Source organism: Bos indicus, chromosome 18, assembly GCF_029378745.1.
Source record: "Bos indicus isolate NIAB-ARS_2022 breed Sahiwal x Tharparkar chromosome 18, NIAB-ARS_B.indTharparkar_mat_pri_1.0, whole genome shotgun sequence".
Taxonomy (NCBI): domain Eukaryota; kingdom Metazoa; phylum Chordata; class Mammalia; order Artiodactyla; family Bovidae; genus Bos; species Bos indicus.
Window position 1 is genome coordinate 2,678,190 of NC_091777.1, and position 24,148 is coordinate 2,702,337.

Consider the following 24,148-nt stretch of genomic DNA (forward strand, 5'->3'; position numbering starts at 1 on the left):
CAGCCTGAACAAGCACCAACTCTCCAAACTAGGTTGCATGGCACACAGAACTGGATATTAAGAGTCCATTTCAAATGAGTAAGTTTAAGTGTTTGCTCAGCAATTTTTCAATTTGCTGGTAGGGAAGACACCAGCCATCCTCCGAGTCCAGGAAACAAAGGCAATGCACAGCAAGAATAAACCCATCTCTAGACTTCAGCATGCCCATAGAATGGACTTATCATCACAAAAGAATCATCACCAAATCATCCAATAGAGAAACAAGATAATGGAATTTTTTGAAAAGTAAACTAAACATAGACATACCAAAAGGTTAACAACTTCCTATACAGGCTATTATTATTATAACTAAGTTACTAAACAACTATTTTGGATGACGGAGAACACTAGAGTGTCCAGTGAGTGTATGCTCCTCGGTTGTGTCTTAAAGCCTTCCGCACGTCACAGCTCTCGGGTCTTGGACAAACTGTGTTATAGCTCTTAGACAAATCAGTGTTACAGCTCCATTTTATTTAGAAGATAGCAGAAGAATCCATCCTCGAAGCGTGAGGGCATGCCGACCCAAAGACACGAAGAAAAGAGAGTGGAGGAGCGCGCCAGCGCGCGGGAGAAAGCGAGCCCTTTGGCTCCTCTTTTTATATGTTTCCCTCCCCCTGGGCCTTCCCTATGCAAATCGGGCTAGCCAGGAGTGCCATTTGTTCTACCTTAAGTCCTCACTCCGGTCCTCGGACCTTCCTTTGACCTTCCTTTGTTCTATTTTCACGGGTTTTTCCCTTCCTTGTCTTTTAGCCACCGCCATTTTGGACTCCTGTTTCCTATTCTAACTACCTAACAAGGGGAACCAATAATCTGCACTTCTGCTACACTCTACTTGCTATGTTCTAGTTAATCTAAAGAGTGAATTTACTATTGTCTCAAAATAATGTATAAACCACCATTACAAGGCATTGTTAAACTCTCAGGAAAATAGCAAAAGTTTCAGCACTTGTCAAGCTCAATTTTCCAGGCGAGGTATACCTTGAATCCTACAATTCCTTTTCGGTAACATAAACGGATACAATAACGGAAAGGCCAGATCTAGAAAAAGATGACTGTGAAAATAACATCTTTAGAAACTGAGGGAAAGAAGAAAAGTCTAAGGATTTTGGCTCATCACAGCAGAATGAGCAGACCTCCTTCAGAAAGACACTGGTTTTCCCAAACTCTTTGAGGAGGGGGGGAAAAAAGACTAATACAAAATAAATGCAGTTGCTTTTAACTAAGATACAAGTTTTCATTTATTTTTCTTTTTAAAGTTCTGGCAGTAGGAGAGTGTTTTGTTTTTATTAAGCACAAGAAAAGCTATGAATTAAAACTGACATGGAATACAATTTTTTCATACAGCTTACAGAAAATGTTTAAAAGATTTATGTGATAAAACAAATATAGTAAAAATGTTAATGGTAAAACTTTAGTGGTTGAGTATGAGTGATCAACGTATGAGTTTTTAAAAAAGCTTCTGTGTGTTTGGATAAATCACCTCTTACAGTAACAGTGGTGATTAAGTAACAAGCACACAGCAGTTGCCCAATAAATGTTAGTCTATTTCCTCGTCCCTTTTGAACAAAGTCAGTTACCCAAAGAATGAGCTGCCTCAAAAGTCATGAACTTCAGGTTCTAGAAATATATGTACGTTCAGAACTTGAAAAGTCTTTGACAGTAAACACGAAGTTCTTTTAAAGGCATAGATGAACTCAGGAGAAAGAGGAATCCCCTAGGTGCCAGGAAAAGGAGGGAGGGAGGATTAAAAACTACAGCACCAGAAATAAAGGAGGGAAGAGGGGAGACTGTTCCATTAACTTAGGGCTTGGGGCTTAACACCAGGAACAGCACACAAGGTCCTGACTGTTACCAAGTATAAAACTGGAAGTGAGATCACTACACAAGGCTGAAACTGCTTCCATAGTTTAAATCAAAGAGACTGTAACACTAGAAACTGATCACAAGGAAGTATTTCCACACATTTAGGCAATGGCACCCCACTCCAGCACTCTTGCCTGGAAAATCCCATGGACAAAGGAGCCTGGTAGCTGCAGTCCATGGGTTTCACGACATGACTGAGCGACTTCACTTTCACTTTTTACTTTCATGCACTGGAGAAGGAAATGGCAACCCACTCCAATGTTCTTGCCTGGAGAATCCCAGGGACGGGGGAGCCTGGTGGGCTGGTATCTATGGGGTCACAGAGAGTCGGACACGACTGAAGCGACTTAGCAGCAGCAGCAGCAGCAGAGCACAGCAAAGAAAAATCTGACTGTTCATCAACAACTTTCACCTTTCCTGGAGAAAATGGGAAGGAACAGAACCGCTTCGGTATGACAAATCACAGGCTGGCAAATGAACCTGACCTGACTTGCCCAGACAACTGACGGAACTCGCCAGCTGTCTGGGGACGGTCACAGGAGTGCCTCCCCCAGTCTCCTGTGTGTCCAGGTGCCGCACGTGAGCCGTTCTCACCAGATTGACTGAGGCCAGGGCTTTTAAGAACTTGTGGTTGAAAGGGTGAATTCTGTGGTGTGTGAATTACAAGAAAGGAAGGGTAATAAGGAGTTAAAAAAAAAGCAGCAGGCCAGGGCGGCTAACTCTCTCGTCAGCCTGAAGGTAGAAGGCTCCACAGCCCCAGGAAATGCAACCACAGATGGGGAGGAACCAGGGTCTCCAGATCACCAGCTGCCAGCAAATCTTTACAACCTCTCTTGTGTTAAGCCACTGTATTTTGGGGTTTGGCATAATGGCAGTTAGTTTTGCCCTAAACAATGTATTAAGGAAATCTTTTATCTTCTAAGTTGGTAAAAGGTTTGGCTCAACCCAGTTACAAACAAGCTGACCTTGACACAAAATGAAATTATACCTGTGGAACTCTCATTTAAGGTAGTTTCGTCAACATAAGTAATGGAAAAATATAACTTTATCTTAATTAAAAATTAAAAAAAGTTAAATAGGTAACATATACATAATAGCTCAAATATTTTTTAAAAAATCAAAAATATAGGGAATTCCCTGGTGGTCCAATAGTTAGGACTTGGCACTTCCACTGCCATGAGCCTGGGTTCAGTCCCTGGTGGGGGAACTAAGATCCTAAAAATCACATCACATAGCTAAAAATAAATTAAAAATATAAAAGAATAAAAAATAAATAAATATAATGGAAAGTTTCCCACCTATTTTTATCCTCCATCAGCCCTAATTTCTTCTGTATCCTTCTGGAGCATTCTAATGCAAATACAAGCAAATATGGATAAATACTTTTATTCTTATTTTTCCTATTTGATTACAAAAACGGTAGTATACTATACCAAGCAATAACTTTACTTTCCTAATTTACTAACAGATCTTGGAGATCTTTCCATACATGACATAAGGAGCTTCTTTTCCACAGCAATACAATAGTTCATTGTAATGATGCACAGTAATTTATTTAATCACTCCTTTATTGAAGGGTGTTAGGTTGCTTCCAATTGAGGTTGCTTCCAATTATTTGCTATTACGAAAAAAAAAAAAAAAGGCTTCAATTTAATACCTCTTAACACATTGACCATACTGTTATGTATTAATTTTCAGAAGCAAAATTGTCAAAAGATACATTTGCAATATAATAAATAATTCTTAATCTCCTTTTCTAACAAATTCTCCTAATTTCCCTTTGATATGTCATAAGTTAAAACTCAAGGGATGGTGATTTCTACTCCAGCTCATGAAGGATTAATTACCACAGAAAATGCCATCGTAGTAATTAACAACTAGGTGGCTCAGAGGTTAAAGCGTCTGCCTCCAATGTGGGAGACCCAGGTTCGATCCCTGGGTCGGGAAGATCCCCTGGAGAAGGAAATGGTAACCCACTCCAGTATTCTTGCCTGGAGAATCCCATGGACGGAGAAACCTGGTAAGCTACAGTCCATGGGGTCGCAAAGAGTCAGACACGACTGAGCGACTTCACTCACTCACTCACTCACTCAGGCACAATATATGAAATAAATTTCAGTCACTGGCCAACAGGCAGCATAAGCCTAAAATGCCTGAGAGAAGGGAAACACCGTGAGCCTGCCGGTTACCCAGCTTACTGCCAGGAAGGGGTTTCCAGGGGGCAGCACAGGGAGGGGGAACCCAAGCAGACTCCGGGTACTTGATGAGCAGAGAGGTCAAAGTGCAGGGGCTCCAAGGTGGCCAAAATTTGCAAGACAGAGTGGGTAATGGACAGGACAGCTGTCCAAAGAGCCAAGGAGAATGTCAACGGGATCTCCTGAGTCAAGTTGTATCCTATGCACCTGCAGTGGGAAATGAGACACTGAGAAGTCAAGGTGCCAAAGAATTCTCGAAGCTCACACAGGGCAGGGAGCACATTCCCACCAGCCAGGGAGGAGAAACCTCACAAAAGCTGGGAAACTGAGGAGAGTTGCAGCTCATTAGCAGATCAAATAAGGCCTAGGCTAAAGGCTGCTCTGGACTTGCCCTAACAAAGTTTAAAAGTCTCAAAAGGATCAAACTGATCTGCATGTAACCTGTGTGCCAGACAAAAGCCAACACTCTTTAGGAATTCAACAAAATGCAGCAGAGATGTAAAAACACACAATGACCAACACCCAGCCAAAAAGAAAAAACACCATGCAGGCAAAGAAGTAGAAATGTGAACAACAGAAGAAAAACTCATCAGTAGAAAAAGACCAAGAAATGACCGATGACGGGATGAACAGGTAAGGACCTTAAAACAGCTGTTACAAAAAGCATTCAAGGTCGTAAAGGAAAATATGAACACAAGGAAGATAGAAATGGTATATTTCAGATCCATATCAAACTTCCTACAGATGAAACTGCTGCTACTGCTGCTAAGTCACTTTAGTCGTGTCCGACTCTCTGCGACCCCATAGAGTGCAGCCCACCAGGCTCCCCCATCCCTGGGATTCTCCAGGCAAGATCAATGGAGTGGGTTGCCATTTCCTTCTCCAATGCATGAAAGTGAAAAGTGAAAGTGAAGTCGCTCAGTTGTGTTCGACTCTTAGCAATCTCATGGACTGCAGCCCACCAGGCTCCTCTGTCCTTGGGATTTTCCAGGCGAAACTAGACTATCTAAAATAAAAGATACACTGGACAGTTGCCACTGATAGCAGACTGACAACCACAGAAGAAAAGATCTATAAACCTAAAAAATACAGCAATAGTAATAATGCAAAATGAAAGACAGGGGGGAAAACCCCAACCACATTGCTGGTGGGGAGAGGAAGGTGAAGAACAGAGCCTCATGATTGAGATGACAGCAAGCAATTTAATCACTTTAATCTATGTAAGATTAGTGCCCAGGAGAGGAGAAATAGAAAAACGATTTGAGGAATAGGAGCACATAGTATGTTTTCAAATATTCCTTGGCATATTTAAATTTAAATGGGCTATAAAAATACTTTTAAAAATATTAAAATATATCATTTACGTAAATGTGAAAATTATCAGAACAATGTGGTAATACACAACAACAAAAAAAGATTTTAAGTTTTAAAAGACTTGGATTTTAAAATTTAAAACTTCCAAAGAGTTGGCAAGTCCAAGTTCCATATCTTAATATTTACATGACTTGGGCAAATCACAACCCATCTGATTCTTGTGGTGTTTCTGTCTATAAAATAAGGCAGGTATCTGTCCTATCCACTGCATACCATTATCAAGAGCTCCAAATGAGATTACAAGCATTCCATAAACTAAATGTTAGACCACAACTCAACTCAAAGTAATTCAGTTTTTTAAAAGTAAATGTTATTTGGTGAGTCCTCTGACATTTATACCTAGTTCCACATCTCCCCTATTGTGAGAGAAGTAAGAAAAGTTTTTCAAAATACGTTATTTTTTAACAAACAAAACTCTCAAGTCACATTTTCTAAATGCCAAAAAATCATGCTATTTATTAATTAACCCATACAGTGAGTGCTCAGTAAATATTTCACAAATAAATGAGTAAAAGTATAAAACAATCTACACTGGTTCCCTTCTTTTAACCTTAGGGGCAGATAAACCCAAAGAGAAGCTGGGGAAAACAATTGCAGGAAGACTCCCCAGGTCAAAGTCCTACACCAAAATGTCTAAATTTCTCCTATCCCCTTGCTTTTAACTCTTGATATTAAGATGATGGACTTCCCCGATGGCTCACATGGTAAAGAATCCGCCCACAATGCAGGAGACCTGGTTTGATCCCTGGGTTGTGAAGATCCCCTGGAGAAGGGAATGGCTACCCACTCCAGTATTCTTGCCTGGAGAATCCCATGGACTGAGGAGCCTGGCAGGCTACAGTCCATGGGGTTGCAAAGAGCCAGACACCACTGACTAACACAATACTTTAAGATGATACAAAAGGAAACAATGAATATTGCCACAGCTCCTCCGTCCATGGGATTTTCCAGGTAAGAGTACTGGAGTGGGGTGCCATTGCCTTCTCCAATTGCCACAGAAGCAGATACTACTGACTCAAAATCTGAACAAGGAGGAACAACTGATTGAACCATATGAAGCTGCTTTTTATAAATCAAATATGATTGGTTCAGTTCAGTCACTCAGTTATGTCCAACTCTGTGACCCCATGGACTGCAGCACGCCAGGCCTTCCTGTTCATTGCTAACTCCCAGAGCTCGCTCAAACTCACGTCCTTCGAGCCAGTGATGCCATCCAACCAGCTCATCCTCTGTCGTTCCCTTCTCCTCCTGCCTTCAATCTTTCCCAGGATCGCGGTTTTTTCCAATGAGTCAGTTCTCATGGTCTTTTCCAATGAGTTAGTTCTTTGCATCAGGTGGCCAAAGTATTCGAACTTCAGCATCAGTCCTTCCAATGAATACTCAGGACTGATTTCCTTTAGGACAGATGGGTTTGATCTCAAACATTAGTAATTCTTATGGTTCAATCTGCTAGTAAAAACAAGCCAGAAAACAATTCTTAAAGGAGAGCTGGTAGTGGGGAGGGACAGTGGGCTGTGCAAAGGGAAAGATAACGAGCAATAGTCTGGGGCTGAAACTACTCAAATCACTGAATATAAAATCTTTGTCAACAAACAATATTTACATAAAAAGCTTGTAAACTCAACAGCTGTAACTTGGTAGTCTCTGGAAGTCATGAACTACTTGGCAGGGGAGGGGTAGCAAACAGTAGGCTGTAACGTAGGGAGCTAGTGGGAAGCAGAGCTGGAGAACAGAGAAGCAACCTGAGACCATATTTATTTCCTAAAGAGGAAGGAACCATATCCATCTCCCGACTTCTGCTTTCACTGCCAATTTCTCCTGCATCAGATGATATTTTCAAGTTGAAAACCAAGAGACAACCTTATAAATTCTTGAAACTTCTTATAATGATTTAAAAAAGAAAACCAGCAATTCTACACACTAAACGTTTTTTATCTATACACGTCAGTCACGTCTTAATCTAGCAAATACGTTTTAAAAAGAGATTTGTGGAATTCTAGCTATTTCTAAACTATTCACAAGTAACTCTACTACCTAATAACATCAGAAAGAAGGCTTACATACTGAAAATACCTTGTGCTGTTTTTAATGTATGAGTAACTTATGTATTTATACCTTAATATAGACTGTTTCACAGGCCAGCCAATGTTCCCACCTTAGCAATTTATAAGTCTTTACATTTTACTTTCCCTCTGAAAAGTTGCCAACTTTCAGGAAAATTTATGCGATTTTTATATTTATCTGGTCTTACAAAGGGCAAAAAGATAAGTATCAATGCCTTTTGTTTCTCAGCTGATAAAACAGCTCTTTAGTCATTCCAATCTACAGAGTGAGGATGTTTTAAGCAGTACCGTCTTAGGAATAGAATGTTTTTTTCCCCTCTCACATCAGAGAACAGAGATTTCCTTTGTCTTGATGGGCGATATATCCCAAATTTAGGCATCATTTAGGCCTAGAAAATGAAAGAACACTTGGTAGAACTGAATTCCTTCACCCAAGGAATTCACTCCTTTGCCTCCACAACCTCAAATTGTATACATTTTAAATACCTGGTAAAGACTCCAATCATTAAAGTTTTGACCTTACTGCTCTTCAAGTAAGTTCAACTACAGCCTTTGCGAAGAAGTCTTGGATGGATTATATAAAAGGTACGGCACATGACAGTCCACGTTTCTCTTAAGACAGTGAACACACAGCCATATCTTAAAGGCTGTCATCTGCAACAACCAAGGACCACTGATGAGCAAGTACAGTTGGATGAATATTTCAGTTTTTTTTTCATTCTCATCATAACCCTGTGGAAGTAGGTTTTATACTTCAACTTTACAGATAAGAAAAGTGGAAGCTGAAGAGAAATCTGTCCAAGGTCACAGTAGGTGCTAGGTGAGCGAGGATTTGAATCCGGACTGTAGTTTCAGAACCCAGTCTTCCCACTCACTCCACAGCTTCTCCTATGAAGAGCGCCACATGGTGAAGGGCCCTGACCAATTATTCCACGTGCAGTAGGTACGCTCAGTAGATGGCCGTTAATTAACAAATGGCAGACTCTGCCTGATTAAAACTCTCCACATCATCCCCTTTTCCTTCTCAAAGTTTTTATTCACTTCGTGTTGTTTATCACATTACGGAGCTGATTTGGCTGGCGTAGGAACTGTGGAAGTTCTGTACTTGACTTTCTAAGTTAAATTACCAATGAAACCTTTCTAGACATCAGAGCATTTTCTTTAAACATGATTTTTTAATTCTTTTTTTTTGTAATTCTGCATTTGAATTGATTTATAACATACATACATTCCCCTGGTTAATTTCTCTCACATATTTCACTTCACTGTTTATCTTACGATTTAAAGTATGCATCACATATGTTTTTTATTTGTTTTTAAAGGAACACAAAAATGTTTTAAAGAATTTGTTCTATTTCACAAGGATATAGATCCAGTACCCATTTTCACTATGACTCTCCCTACATAGTTATAATGTTATTCAATCCTTCAACAGGAGAATTTATAGGTTACTGTAAGCACCATGCAACTGATCTAATTTTCTAACTTCAGTAAAATTATTAAAGCTGAGTGAAAATAAATGCCTGGTTCTCTTAATTCATTGTTTTTAGATTCCAGTCCACACTTCTTGTTCTCCACACTCTATTTTAATGCAGATACAAGGGTAAGTACTGGCACAGTTCTGAGGACCATCACTTGAGATTCTTTTTAAGTTTTAAATATATCTAACTCAACCAAATAAAGATGAGTCACTTACTGACTTCCAGTTTTATGAGTTTAGCTCCTCTCACTCTGAAGGAGCTATTGTACCCCTGACAACTCATAAATTCAGCATGAGGAAGATGACATCCATCCATTAACCAGATCAGCAGGCACTTTAAGGTGGCTAAATTAAGAATTTCATGATATGAACAACCAATTTAAGAATGAGAAGCACTGACGGGCTTTATATGGATTCTCCCAATCATTTTCTCCACCATATGCTCGTAGAATTTAATTTATTCTTCTCTTATGCTACTTACTACTTTATAACTTGCATTATGGTCTTAATAAAGATATCTTTTACTTCTTCCAGGCTGGTGTTGCCCAATAGGAATATAATAGAAGCCACATATGTTATGTCTTCTAGTAGTCACATTGAAAATTAGAAAGTGAAACTGGCTTTAATAATGTTTTTAACTCAATATACCCAGAATATTCTCATGTGAACAGTAATCAGTGTAAAAAGAGATGAGACTCCCCTGGTGGTCCAGTGGTTAGGACTCCACGTTTTCACTGCTGAGGGCCGGGGTTTGATCCCGGGTGTGGAAACTATGATCCCCCAGGGTGTGCAGCACGTCCCCCTACAAAAACTGAAATAGTTTATTTTCCTATGTGTGCAAAGTCTTCAAAATCAAGTGTGTATTTTACACTTACAGCACATCTCAACTCAGACTACTCCTACTTCAACTGCTCAGTAGCTACATTTAGCTGGTGACTATCACGCAGGACTACCACAGGGATGGGGGAGGGGTATGAGCCATTTTACAGTTGGACAAGACTTGCTTTCAAATCTTAATTTCACTATTTACCGGCACTGAGGCAGCTCCCTCATTTAAAAAAATAGTAATCACTGAAATAATCCTAATGATACATTTTTCATAAGATTAAATGAGATACATAACACCTAGAAAACATCCTGTCCCTTAGAACAAGGCAAACAAAATCCCTTGGTAAATGCTACTATTATCATGTGTTTGTAGCTTTTAACACTAAGTATGCATTCAGTAAATGTTTGCTGAAGGAAGAGAAATTACTTTGCACATTATACAAGTCATCTTAACGGCTTCTCTTTAAAATACATTTCTCCTATAAGCAGGAGAAATTTTCTGGGAGGATTGTTGCTAATGAAATTTGTTTTGAACACATTAGAAGAAATGTACAAAGAGAATGAACCATCTCATCTCAGGACTGTTCTTTATTTTCTTCCAAAGAACAATGAATTATTAAGCACCTATTTAGGGGAAAGCATTCTTATCAAGAGACTTCTTAAAAAGTTCATTGCATAAGTGACTGTGCTATTTTACAAGCAACTCAATTATCTGCAGGAATATTTTTATCTCAGGTTGGGATAAAAACACACCCCATTTCTGGGCTTTACTTGAAAAACAGTGGTGCAAGCAAGACCCTTTATAATCTGGACTCAAAAAATTCTCACACTCTGTACTTGAGTCAGTAGAGTCTCTTTAATTTCTCGAAGCATCTTTCCTTTTCACCTGTGCTTTTGACTCCCTTGCACATGTCTCATATTCCTACGGATGACGGAATCACCAAAGCTGAAAGGATCTTAAGTGATAATCCAGTCTTCCAAAGCATGTGCCATATGTGGAAACAAGATGATTTCAAGTGGTATGTGTTATTATTGCCTACTTCAATGGTCATATATTTTGTTTAATGTAAAAAAAGAAAAATATAACTAGCACATCAAATTCAAGAACTCATGTAGGGAGTGTCCTGGTGATCTAGTGATTAGAATTGGGCGCTTTCACTATCATGGCCCAAGTTCCCGATGGTTGGGGAACTGAGATCCTGCAAGCCATGTGGTGGGACCAAAAATAAAATAAAATTGGAAGAAAAAAAAAGGAACTCATGTATATGTTCACTTAAACTGTCCCTCAGTTCAGTTCAGTCCAGTCGCTCAGTAGTGTCCGACTCTTTGCAACCCCATGGGACTGCAGCATGCCAGACCTCCCTGTTCATCACCAACTAACTCCCAAGCTTGCTCAAACTCATGTCCATCAAGTCAGTGATGCCATCCAACCATCTCATCCTGTGCTGTCCCCTTCTCCTCTTGCCCTGTCCATCACTACTTAACTGTCCCTCAGTTCAGTTCAGTCGCTTAGTCGTATACGACTCCTTGCGATCCCATGAATCGCAGCACGCCAGGCCTGCCTGTCCATCACCAACTCCTGGAGTTCACTCAAACTCATGTCCATCAAGTTGGTGATGCCGTCCAGCCATCTCATTCTCTGTCGTCCCCTTCTCCTCCTGCCCCCAATCCCTCCCAGCATCAGGGTCTTTTCCAATGAGTCAACTCTTCACATGAGGTGGCCAAAGTATTGGAGTTTCAGCTTCAGCATCATTCCTTCCAATGAACACCCAGGGCTGATCTCCTTCAGAATGGACTGGTTGGATCTCCTTGCAGTCCAAGGGACTCTTAAGAGTCTTCTACAACACCACAGTTCAAAAGCATCAATTCTTCAGTGCTCAGCTTTCTTCACAGTCCAACTCTCACATCCATACACGACTACTGGAAAAACCATAGCCTTGACTAGACGAACCTTTGTTGGCAAAGTAATGTCTCTGCTTTTCAATATGCTATCTAGGTTGGTCATAACTTTCCTTCCAAGGAGTAAGCGTCTTTTAATTTCATGGCTGCATTCACCATCTACAGTGATTTTGGAGCCCAAAAAATTAAAGTCTGACACTGTTTCCAGTGTTTCTCCATCTATTTCCCATGAAGTGATGGGACCAGATGCCATGATCTTCATTTTCTGAATGTTGAGCTTTAGGCCAACTTTTTCACTCTCCTCTTTCACTTTCATCAAGAGGCTTTTGAGTTCCTCTTCACTTTCTGCCATAAGGGTGGTGTCATCTGCATATCTGAGGTTATCGATATTTCTTCCAGCAATCTTAAATTCCAACTTGTGCTTCTTCCAGCCCAGCGTTTCTCATGATGTACTCTGCATATAAGTTAAATAAGCAGGGTGACAATATACAGCCTTGACGTACTCCTTTTCCTATTTGGAACCAGTCTGTTGTTCCTACTTAAGGGTAAAAAAAAGTGGTGGTATGATTTTTTTTTTTTCCCCAATGAGTTTAAATGCGTTTTATTTTTAGACAACCTACATGACACATTTTCTCAAAAACAATGCCTCCGCTCCAAATAAATCAACGTTCAAAACAAATGAAGAGCTCGAGATGACATCAGTCCCATCTAAGTCCTGGTGTTGTGTGGATGAAAAGCAGTGGCCAGCCAGTTATGACGACAGGTGATTGATCCAAAGTAACTGCCAACTTTGTTAACATTTTTCCATCTCTAAACCATCCTTAAAGAAAATCATATATGGGGTTACACCATCCTCACGGTAGTCCAGCAGAGCAACCATACCATCTGGATTCATGTTTTCACCAATAAAGAACTGACAGTTTTTGAAATTAGCAAGGATGCGCTTGATTTGTTCTGCAGCCCCTGTCATAAAAGGTTTTACTCTTTCTGGTCTCTGTTCTTCAAGTTTCCCTTTGATTGACTTCATATAATCTTTGATGTACTTCTTGTAGGCTTCTTTTGTGAAGCTGGTTTCCTGCAAGTGATGGTTCATGACAATATCGACACCAGTGATTACTGTGCTTTCGGTACCTTCGCCATTGGGGCCTTCAGCGGAGGCATTTCCACCAATGAGCGAGTCATCGATGTTACCCTCTGTCCTACTGACCATCTTCCCCTCCACCTCCAGACACAGCCCGTCTGCGACCTCCCGGATCTTGTAGATGTCGGAGAACATCTTGTCATGGCTAATGAGGTCCCGGTAGATGATCATGATGGTGACTGGAGGGAGGTGACAGCGGCGCTGGCTTAGCAGGAGCCCGGAGCTCAGAGCCAGCGCAGTGCGGCCAGAGCGGCGCTGGCAGGGAGGGGAGAGCGGGTGGAAAAGCGGTGGTATGATTTTTAAGCCAAGAGTAGCAGAGCTGGGCTCCATCCAAGTCTAAATCCTAGTTCTGTGCTCTTTTCATTGCTCTAAAGGATTCACTGCCCGTGTAACATGCAGTGATGAACACTCTCTTATACAACTGTTTCCTGATCACAATCCCATTTATCAAACCAACTGTAAGCAATGCTGGTATCTTAAAATACTAGTGCTCTTCCACTATGGTAAGTGCATAACAGATCAATAACACCTTGATTATGTGGTTAGAGTGCTTCCAACCACTCAGAGTCAGCACAGGAGGCAATTCCATGTTGGCTCAAACAAAATCATAATATATCCTAAAGTCAAACAGTGTTTGGATTAATTGCTGTTTGCATTATTCATTTCACTATTTTCACCCATGAATGAACAAGATGGCACACACATAAATTCTACAAACTATAAAATACATACAGACAGAATACACAGGAAACAATTCATATAGATGAAATAAAAGGGATCTCGAAAACTAAATTGTACACGTGAGGAAACTGAGACTCAGTGGTAAAACGACTGGCTCTCCCTGGGGGCTCAGTGGTGAAGAACTTGCCTGCCAATGCAGGAGACGCAGGAGACATGGGTTCAATCGCTGGGTCAGCAAGATCCCCTGGAGAAGAGAAAGGCAACCCACCCCAGTATTCTTGCCCAGGAAATCCGACAGACAAAGGAGCCTGGTAGGCTACAGTCTATGCGGGTTGCAAAGTCAGACACGACTGCTGAGCGCGCACACACTTCCAAGCCCAGTCCAAGTTTGGAAAACTCCAGTGCAGTCCTCTTATCTTCTCTTTTCACAACCGATGGCTGGATGCAGTAATCACCCAGAACCTAGAGGAGGGGCCTGGGATGAGAGAGAAGGGGCCTGGTACATGAGTCACTACAGAAAGAGCATAAAGTGTCGCTGCATGAATGGAACGAAGAAACAGTCCTACAATTAGTTAACAGCAGTGCCAGCTCTAGTCCTGATTTACTCTTTGTGGTGTTCCATTGATTCAATACAAATAGTAGGGGAATACATTTAAATTCTTCCATTATACAAATTGTGCTGAAGGTAACACGGAATCTGAAAATCTTGTCATGAAGCAGAAACCCTACTTGTAATGGACTCAGATTAGTATTAAATTAGCTTTGTCTCATGATGTCGGTCCGTGCACCTGAGAAATCTATACAATACTCCAATGCTAAGAGGCTGCTGCTACCCAGTTGTTCTTGGTAGTGAGGAAAAGAGAATTCTAATTCCAGGCTACTCTTCTCACTTTGTGTCCATTTATGAACCCCCAGCATTCTCAACAGCCATATACTAATTTTCCTAGCTGCAATCATCCATGGCAGATTAGAAAGCGTACAACTTTGAAGTCAGAGAGAATTTTCTGAATACAAGCTTTACCACTTAGGTCAGGATATAACACTGGACAAGTTACTTCATCTCTCTGAGTCTGCTTCTCAACTAAGACAATAAGATAACACTACTCACCTCACAGGATAAATAATACAGATACTGTGGCCTACTATCTTAGGATACAGTTAAGAGAAAGACTACGAATAGAAAAAGAAAATGCTCACCTATGAGTCAAAGCAGGTTTACACTTTGTAATGTAATTCCTCTTCAATATATATTATAGTCCATCTTAAATAAATATTTACAAAGCATTCACTCTGTGCATAGAAAGTGGTCAAAATGTATAGCCTGAAACTGATACCAAGAAATTCAGAAGAAATACTCATAATGCTTTTATATTGGCTAAGCTGTGCAGCACAGTTCTCAAGCCAAGAATCAAACCTGTGCCTCCTGCATTAAGAGCAGGGAGTCTTAACCACTAGACAGCCAAGGAAGTCACCATAATACTTCTAAATACTAAAAAGTAACAATCAGGTTCTGGTTTTATCTTGTTTTAAGTCCTTATCAGAAACTTACACTGAAGCATTTATAAATGAAATGACATAGTGTCTGGGACTTGCTTTAAAATACGCCATTCTCCCAAGCCCTGGGATTAAACAAAGTGGGGACAGTTTAAGCTGGGAGTCATCAAACTATTCTCGCTACTTCTGTTCATGTATTAGAAAGCTTTTGTTTCTTTTTTAAAAATCTAACAAGAAAAACTAAGAAAAACTACGCACATCACTAATAAACTTCTAAAGAATCAACATCTCCATGTGAAACTTCTGTCATTTCAGCCAAAAATATATAAAGTATTTTAAAATTACTCTCAACATAAAGCATGTCTTTTTTATCAAACATTAAACTAGACAACAGTACCTCCTCTTCCTTTGCTTTACTTCTCCTCTAACTGCCAGGACAGCCCAGGGTATATTTCTCCTTTTACTTATACTAGAAAGTATATGTATGTGAACTAGTTATATATTCTTTTAACTAGAACTACTGCTAACTACATACAGAAATACACACATAACCAGGACTACTATTCCATCATTACTGCTAATATACCCACTATGGAACAGCAGGCCCATTGGGTATACTTGACCTTTTAAAAGGCATGACTCATCTGAGAGGGTTTAAAAAAAAGAAAAATCCCCCACAACATGTATCTTCAAAATAGTAACCAAAAAAACTGAAAAGTTGTGAACTAATCTTAGTCTATATGCTGTTTAACTTATAGTTTACACATAAAATTTTAATTTGCTGGCATACCATGCATTAGACAAACTGTAAGTATCACTGAAATTATTTAAAGGTAACTATCAGTTCAGTTCAGTCACTCAGTCGTGTCCGACATTGCGACCCCATGAATAGCAGCACACCAGGCCTCCCTGTCCATCACCAACTCCCGGAGTTCACCCAAACTCATGTGCATCGATAGTCGGTGATGCCATCCATAAATACCTTCAAATAGATTCCGTAAGTGAATTAATACATAACTTTGAACACTAAAGGGAACCTTAAAATATTTGAACTTAAGACTTAACCTAATACCATATACCCATGCTACTTCAAAATAAAAATGTGGCTTACCACACTACCATTTAAATAGTCATATGCTTTGCATCTTCGAAATACTAACAGCAAGAACACAGAGAACAATCTTCCCCCAAATAAGTATCCAAAGGAATAAAGAAGCACAAATGTCTGCGTTCCTATCAAACAGTCCTACATACCAAAAAGCACATACAAAACACGTTCCATACTTTCATTTCAAATGTGCCTAGCTAGTTCACTTTCTTCTTATATGCTTTCAAACGCATAAAGTAGATTTAACTAATTCTCTAAGTGGAGTAAAATTTCTTTTTGCTGTCTTTAAAGGGAAAAAAAAAAAAAGTAGTTTAAAACTAGCTCCGCCTCTTAAAGAATATATATAGTTGTTTATGGTACTATTCTTTCCATTTTTATGTATATAAAATAGGAGAAAAAACAACAACAACAACAACTGGAAATTTGGGAAAAAACTCTGCGCTCCAAAAGCCCCCTCCTTCAATTCACATGACATCTTTTCTTCCATAAAACAGACGCCATTAGTTTACTTCACTTTCAATCAGTCAACACTATTTACTGAGTCTAGGCACTGAATTAGGTACTCTGGAAAGCTACAAGGGAAGTGCAGGACCTAGTAACTACCTTCAAAGAGTTTAAATAACATCCCCATAAAGGAAGGAAAATGTAGTCACCAAAACAATATCCCTGCTGAGAGTCGTATACTCAAAGGTGGAACTACAGGCACTACACTTTCCGGCCAGGTTTTTTACAGGAAGTAATGCAAGAAATACAGTATCTACCTAACTAAACAGACTCCAAAAGTGCTCAAATCTGTTATTTATGGATTATATATGCTGCTACACACATCTACAAGCATGACAAAGGAACACTGCTCCTGTGAGTGACAGAATCCACATGTCCCTAATACATGTCAAGAAAGATGTACTCCTAGAAAGGGCCACTTTCCCTAATAACATCCTGTTTCTGCTACAAACTACTCACCAAATGTTTGGTCCCCAACATTATGATCCTAGTTTGAGAGAACAGCATGTATTTTATATCCTCAAAGGCCAAACAGAAAATTTCAAGAAGCCTGACACAGTTAAGAATCTTAGCTGTACTGACTAGAGGAGTAGGTGAAGAATAAAGAACAAGTGATTCTTTTTCTAATTTTCCAATTGTAGATAAGTCATCTAAGGCCCCACATTTCTGGTGGCTCTAGAAATTTCCTTTCTCTCTGTCCCCTGAGCATGTATATCTTTTCCTCTTGTGAATTACTCTGTATGGACTACCAGGGCAAATATCACAGTGGGATGGGGGGGAGGGGGGAACTGCCAAGACTAGCCTTTTTGTACAAACCAATGGTATTCCTGTGACCATGAGCATCTTAGGCAATTCTGATAAAACTTTTCCAAATAAAACTGTATCAAGCAGTGGTTTCATTCTACTTGTCAACTTTTGGGCCTTTTATATGTTTAAAGGGGGGGGGGGGGGAAGTGTCCCTACTAGATTTGCTCCCAAACTTTGATAACTGTCAAAAATGCACTTAACGTCTGCAGCATTAAATATAGAGAAGAATTCTGTGTTACTAAACTGAATGGCATCAAAGAACATCAAACCAGGCATTAAGAGGTACAGTCAGACAGGAAAAAAGATCTGAAAGCAAAGACCTCACAGTCCAGCCTCAAATGCTGCCTCGACTTTTCAAGCTTTGGGACTCTAAATCATTTGGAGTAATAGCTTACACTTGGGATTTATTACAAATTGACCAAAAGACGTGAAGGAAAAAAGAAGAGCATATATTAGTTTCAGCAGCTGGTAAATAACAGCAATTTTTGAATTACAGAAGAATAGGGTAACGACAGTAAATCTGGCTGCAGACTACAATACACATCAGAACAGAACCCGAGCTGTCCAAACATTATCTACTGCCAATAAACAGCAGGGCATTCTTTACCAGCTGAAGTACGCCAACCATTTTTCACGTTTTAAAAAGCTGCTACAAATTACCCAAATCGAAAAGGGTGGCAAAATCCTACACAGGTCTTCACCGAGGAGCCACCGCGCTTAGAGCATCACACAAAAGACCGGAGCAAACAGACTCGCTCTGGGCCTCGGCCGACGGCGGCCGGGAGCCGGAGTGGGCGTCCCAGACCCCCGCCCGGGAGCGAGTGAGGGCTGGGGGTGGGGTCCCCTCCCCGGAGCGCGCCGGGGAGCGGGCGGCCGCGCAGAGGAAGCGAGAGGCGCGGCCGCGGCTGCCCAGGCCGCCCGGCGTCCGCGGCGGCCAGGCCTGCCCGCCCGGCGCCTCACCTCTCGCACGTCCTGCAGGCACTCCAGCACCGCCAGGTTGTTGCTCCAGGTGTGCTTGGGACACACGCGGCTCACGTCCTCCCGGCAGGACTCTTCCTCCGCCAGCTTCCAGCCCCCGCCAGCCCCGCCGGGCCCTGCTCCGCCCCGCCGGACCGGAGACCCGCCCGCGGGGAACGGCGGCTGCTGCTGCTGCTGAGGCTGCTGCTGCTGAGGTGGCTGCTGCTGCTGCTGCTGCTGCTGCAACTGAGATGACTGAGGCAGCAGGAGCTGACCCGGCAGCACGCCGCCTCCCGGCTGCGCTCCGAGGGGAAGAAGGTTGCTCCCCGGGCCCGGGCCCTGGCCGTGGCCACCCGGGCCCTGGATTTTCTGCGCGCCGTCCGCCGCGAGCAGCAGCAGCGGCAGCGCCGCCGCCAAGCGGAACATCCTCAGTACACGTCCACACGCCGCCATCTTGAGTCCGCGGCGAGCTCGACGTGCCCGCCGGCGCCGCGTATTTAAATGAGGGGGCGGGGCGGGGCGGGGCCGGCTGGGTCCCTTCGAACCCCTCCCGCCGCGCGGACCTGCCGCTGGGCGCCGAGCGCGCGAGCTGCCGCGCTCTGAGGGCCGGCGTCCTGGACCTCGGCCGGCTAGAGGGCGACGCTGGGCTTCCCTGGCGCTCCTTCAGATCCCTGGGGAGGGCCGCTTTGCCTAATTTCCTTGGTTGTCCGTCACCGAAGGGAAAAAAAAAAAGGATTGGGATTGCCACAACCAAGATGGCCGGTAGAGTGTGTCACCCGTTCTTTGACTTGAAAGAAAAAACTTTATGTGTAGAGGTGAGCCTTACACGATAAGGTGTATTCCGATATCTAAGAACCTCTTCTTGCACTTCTCCCTGCTTCCTTCCATCTGCCTCAGAAGCTTCTCTTACCCAGAGTAGAAGGCAGCGCGGAATCAGGCTTAGGAGCATTGGTTCCAGAAGAAAGGGCCCGTTATTCTAGCTCTTGGCAGACTAGACAAACCTTTTAAGTTCTCTGAGCCTCCTCGTCTGAGAAGGCAGAGGAGGAACTCTAATGTAAAGTATAATTGTGAAGATTAGAAATAAAGTGGCTGGCCCATGATATGGGATTCAAAAAGTTACAACCAATATTGTGAATAAACCGGGAAACCCTTTGTATCTGAGCCAGATTTTAAGCCAGAATTTAAATCCACATTTCAAGGAGGAAATAGCAAAACATGCTGAGGCCTCAGGTTAAGTCTGTGCCTCGGTAATTGGCTTGTTGTCCTGCATGCAGCATCTTTAGCAGCACTATAGGTGGGAATGGTTGTTTCACTTCTCACAGTCCCCCTCCTTCTCCACAGGAGAGAGATACCTTCCCAAAGCATCTTCACATCTATTGTGTCATTTGAGCTATGCATCAGGCCTGAGTTGGGTTCTCACTCAACTGAAGAACGGCAGAGATGGTAACAGTTCTGCACAGCAGGGTTAAATGTCCTGCCCATGATGAACCTTGCTAGCCTGGAACCAGAACCCCTGGCTTCTCACTTGGTGTGGTGCACTTGTATCCCACCCTGCCGATATACCATGGTGGGGAATAAGGGCAGCTTGGGACATGTGATCCCCACTGGTCATCCATGTTCACAAATGCAGCTTCTGCTGTCCTGACCCACAAATGGGCAGTGAAGACTAGAATCAACTAGAACCTGAGAAATTGGGTGGGGGTTCATGGACTCCATAAGGAACCGCTGAAACTAAGAATATTCTGGGGGTACCAACTGCCCACTGTGGCTGACACAGGCCTCTATTTTTAGAAATGAGGGCATGTCCCAGATATTTCTACCAAAACTTCCTCAAGCTACTTCTGTAATGTGGTCCTAAGCATTAGTCACTCAGTTGTGTCCAACTCTTTGCAATTCCATGGACTGTAGCCCACCAAACTCCTCTCCAAGAAATTCTCCAGGCAAGAATATTGGAGTGGGTTGCCATTCCCTTCTCCAGGGAATCTTCCTGACCCAGGGATCGAACCCAGGTCTTCTGCATCACAGACAGATTCTTTACCATCTGAGCCATGAGGGAAGCCCCATATGGTCCTAAGGCTATGGCCAACTTTGAACACTGACTGAGATAGTCCAGGGTAGACCAGATAAATGTATATGTTCCTTAACAGATAAGTAGCATAGGTGAGTCTCAGGCAGGCTAGATACCTGAAGTTCTTGAAAAGCCACTAAGGGTCATTACTTTTTTGAGGGGGGTTGGGGGTGGGGAGGGAGGCATGCCATTCCATTTGTGGTATCTTAGTTCCCCAACCGGGGATTTAACCTGGGCCCTCAGCAGTGAAAGCACTGAGTCCTAACTACTGCATAAGAGTCATTAATGTTCAATGATGGGTCTGCGTGTACTCAGACAACAAATAAGAGTTTATTTTAAGCCAGTTTAAGGCTAGAAGTTGACCATCTGCTAAGAGAAGCCAGCAGTTGCCTGTCTGTCAGCCTGCACTGAGGAAACCCTGCACCCGGCCACAGATTGCCTCTGGAGATAGGGAGGAGTATATGTGCCTATCTTGAAATCACAGTGACCAAGAAGCAAAATCTGGGAACCTGGCCAGCTCAGGCTGTGTTAGACAAGTCAGACTTTACAAAAGACACAAGCCAGTGGGAAGAGGGTTAACCTAACCTGGGTCTCCTGGACTCTGTTTCTGTAAAAACAGACTATCTCTACCACAAGCTAGGAATTTATTTTACCCTTTACTGTACTCCTTGTTTCTTGAACCTCACTTCCATAACTCATTCAATAGGTATGTGTTGAGAATTTTATTAATATGCCACACATTACTCAAGAACTGGTGTATATGAGAGATAAACAATAAGACAGTGAACAAAGATCAAGACAATTTAAGATACTATAAGTGTTATGACGAAAATAAAACATATGGGATGGGGGGAGGAGCTTTTATATAAAGGCAACTAATTATCATTGAGCTATGAGTGAATTTGCATAAATTTATTAAAAACAAAAGAGGGCGGAATCTAAAGATGTCTTAGTCTGTTCAGGCTTCTGTAACAAAACAGCACACGCGGGGTGGCTTATAAACAATAGAAAATTTCTCATAGTTGTGGGGGCTAGAAGTCTAAGATAAGGGTAGCAGCATGGTGAGGTTCTGGCAAAGGCCCTCTTCTAGACTGCCAGCTGCCAACTTCTGTCCTCACATGGTGGAAGGGACTGCGAGCTGTGTGGGTATCTTTTATAAGAACACTATAAAATAGTGTTTTTTATAATCTCATATAATACACTATAATATAATAGTGTATTTTATAATCTCATTCATGAGGGTTCTATTCTTATGATATAAGCACCTCCATCCCTAATACCATCACAGTGGGCATTAGGATTTTAACATATGAATTAAGGGGGGACAAAAACATTTAGACCATAACAAAATTTCTAAAAGCAAAGGTTAATGACATGTTCAAGACAGGGGAATAAGCATTCAAAATGAAGGCCTATGTGGCTGCATTCAAATGAGGAAAGAGGGGACTAGAAGAAGGATCACAGGGCCAGACCATACAGGCCCTGCAGGCCCTACATACACATAGATGGGGAGGATTCTGATCCCAAATATGAGTGAAAATACAAATATGTATTTACACTGAAATAAAACCATAAAAACTAGATAAAATATATAAAGTATCTTTTGAGGGGTTAGCAAGTAACTAACGTAGTGAGGAAATGAGGGGACTACCATCTTTGAAAGAAAGGACGTACACAGTGGAACTCCACCCAGATTTTTTTTTTTTTAGTGGACTGTCCAAATTGTGGCTCAGAAAAACTGAGCCTATGAAGACAGCAGTAATCTTATTGGACTGAAAATATACAGTGGCTGGGACTTAAGGGTCAAAATACTGGAGAGAAGGAAACCAAAGAGAACGAGCCAAACATTTGGGAACAAATTTCTCTCGAGTGGCTAACTGACTCCTAAGCTGTACGTGCACATAGTCAGACTCCAACAAATCCAGAAGAAAACAATAACAGAGAGCAGTAGATTGAGAGAGACTTCCGCACAGCAATCCCTGGCACAGTAGTGAAGAATCCGCTTGCCAGTGCAGGAGCTGCAAGAAATATGAGTTTGATCCATGGGTGGGGAAGATACCCTGGAGAAAGAAATGGCAACCCACTCCAGTATCCTTGCCTTGGAAATCAGAGGAGTCTGGCAGGCTAGTCCACGGGGTCACAAAGAGTCAGACATGACTGAGCACACAGCACAAGCACACAGAGAGCTGGGGAAAGAAGCTAGAGCTTGGACCCTACCGTTGTGTAGAGGTCTTGGTAAACACCCTTAGCTTTTTTTTTTTTAACTGAGTGGGTTGCCATTTCCTTCTCCAGCGGCTCTTCCTGACCCAGGGATCAAACCCAGGTCTCTTGCATTGCAGGCAGACACTCTACTGTCTGAGCCACCAGGGCATCACCCTTAGCTTTTAACTGAGGCCTCAGAAGGTTTACACCCTAGAAACAAAGGCCATACTGCAGGAGAAAGGACAACACCACCGGGATAAGAACTTGCTCTAGAAGAAAAGGCAAAACTACAATACGCCACCTCTAATGAAGCTTAAAATATGCCTCAGTGGGACCAAGGTGACCCTCCAGTACTCTGACTTTAAGAAGAAAAATTAACCTTTTTGGAGAAAGATTAATACTATCCAGAGCTTCTATAATGTTTAATCTGCATGATCCAACAATGAATCAAAAATCATGCTGCTGCTGCTCAGTCACTTCAGTCGTGTCTGACTCTGTGCAACCCCAGAGACGGCAGCCCACCAGGCTCCCCTGTCCCTGGGATTCTCCAGGCAAGAACACTGGAGTGGGTTGCCATTTCCTTCTCCAATGCATGAAAGTGAAAAGTGAAAATGAAGTCACTCAGTCATGTCCAACCCTCAGCAACCCCATGGACTGCAGCCTACCAGGCTCCTCCATCCATGGGATTTTCCAGGCAGGAGTACTGGAGTGGGGTGCCATTGCCTTCTCCAGAATAAAAAATCATGAGGCATGCTAAAAACAAAATAAACCTGAACTAAATAACCAAAAACAAAAAGTCAGCAAAAACATGATTCGGATATTGGACTCATCAGATGGGGACTTTAAAATAAGTGTGACTAGCATGTTATAGAAGATAAAAGAGAAAATGGGTGAAAATAGAAAATTCCAGTAAAAAGTAGAACTTTATACAAATGGACATTCTAGAACTGAATAAAAATTCATTAGATAACATTTACAGCAGACTGGATTGGGTTGCTTTAACAGAACACCATAGGGAATTCCCTGGCTGTCTAGTGTTTAGGATTCTATGCTTCCATTGCTCGGAGCACAGGTTCCATCCCTGGTCACGGAAATAAGATCCTGCAAACCGTGCTGTACAGCCAAACACACACACACACACACAAAACAACAAAACCCAAAACAGAATAGCATAGACTGGATATTTTGTAAACAATAAAAATTGATTTCTTACAGTTCTAAAGGCTGGCAAGGTCAAGATCAAGGTCCTGACAGATTCAATGTCCACTGAGAGCCAACGTCCAGGTGTGAAGACAGCCTTCTTCATGATGGACGTTAATTGGTAAATGGGAGCCAGGGAACTCTCCAGGTATCTTTTATAAAGGCACTAATCCCATTCATGAGGCATCCATCCACATGACCTATTCACTTTCCAAAATCCACCCCCCATCAAATACCATGACACT

At 42.0% G+C, this 24,148-nt stretch overlaps 1 protein-coding gene and 1 pseudogene across 1 annotated transcript in view; both read right to left on the reverse strand.

Moving 5' to 3' along the window:
- LOC109572257 (translationally-controlled tumor protein pseudogene) overlaps positions 1–13,227 on the reverse strand; it is a 62,419-nt pseudogene extending 49,192 nt beyond the window's left edge.
- The window catches only part of GLG1 (golgi glycoprotein 1), a 127,656-nt gene extending 108,751 nt beyond the window's left edge, over positions 1–18,905 (reverse strand). Inside the window, exon 1 of the mRNA XM_070770311.1 lies at positions 18,437–18,905. Coding sequence (XP_070626412.1) covers positions 18,437–18,886 — 450 coding nt within the window. The 5' untranslated portion in view covers positions 18,887–18,905. The remainder of the gene's footprint in view (positions 1–18,436) is intronic.
- Between the last annotated feature and the right edge of the window lie 5,243 nt (positions 18,906–24,148).